At 50.6% G+C, this 407-nt stretch overlaps 1 protein-coding gene across 1 annotated transcript in view; it reads left to right on the top strand.

Annotated features, from left to right (window-relative positions):
• LOC119594558 overlaps window positions 1–358 on the top strand; it is a gene marked incomplete in the record, with an annotated part of 9,134 nt that extends 8,776 nt beyond the window's left edge. Inside the window, 1 exon segment of the mRNA XM_037943590.1 lies at window positions 32–358. Within this exon segment, the coding sequence (XP_037799518.1) occupies window positions 32–200 (169 nt within the window).
• Between the last annotated feature and the right edge of the window lie 49 nt (window positions 359–407).

The raw sequence follows: 407 nt of genomic DNA, 5'->3' as shown, positions 1-407 counted from the left end.
CACTAACATAATTTCCTCCTCTCTCCCCCAGAGACACAGACGCGGACTTCAACGTGGGCGTGGCCCTCGGGGGCGTGCAGGCAGCCTCCCCGGGCGTGTGGGTGGCCATGAACGGAATCCTTCTGGCGTGGGACCGCGTGGACAGGGACGACACAGGCCAGTTCGTGCCCCGCCGGAGGTCATACGCGGTCACCGTCTGAGATCAAAGAGGACGCTGTTTTCGTCTCTATGTGTGTGTTTGAACAAAGAATTATGGTTTTTCAACGCTATTTTCCATCGTGGTTTAGAAAGGGGGTCACTCTCCATGATCCCCATAATTAACTTCTGCATTTTGTATCAATAAATGAGGGTTATCTTATAGTTTTGTTTTCCAATTGTTTTCTAGAAACGACAACCTAGCCTAATGA

Source organism: Penaeus monodon, chromosome 34, assembly GCF_015228065.2.
Source record: "Penaeus monodon isolate SGIC_2016 chromosome 34, NSTDA_Pmon_1, whole genome shotgun sequence".
Lineage (NCBI taxonomy): Eukaryota > Metazoa > Arthropoda > Malacostraca > Decapoda > Penaeidae > Penaeus > Penaeus monodon.
Note: the sequence above shows the minus strand (reverse complement) of the source record. Positions and strands in the feature narration are given on the sequence as shown.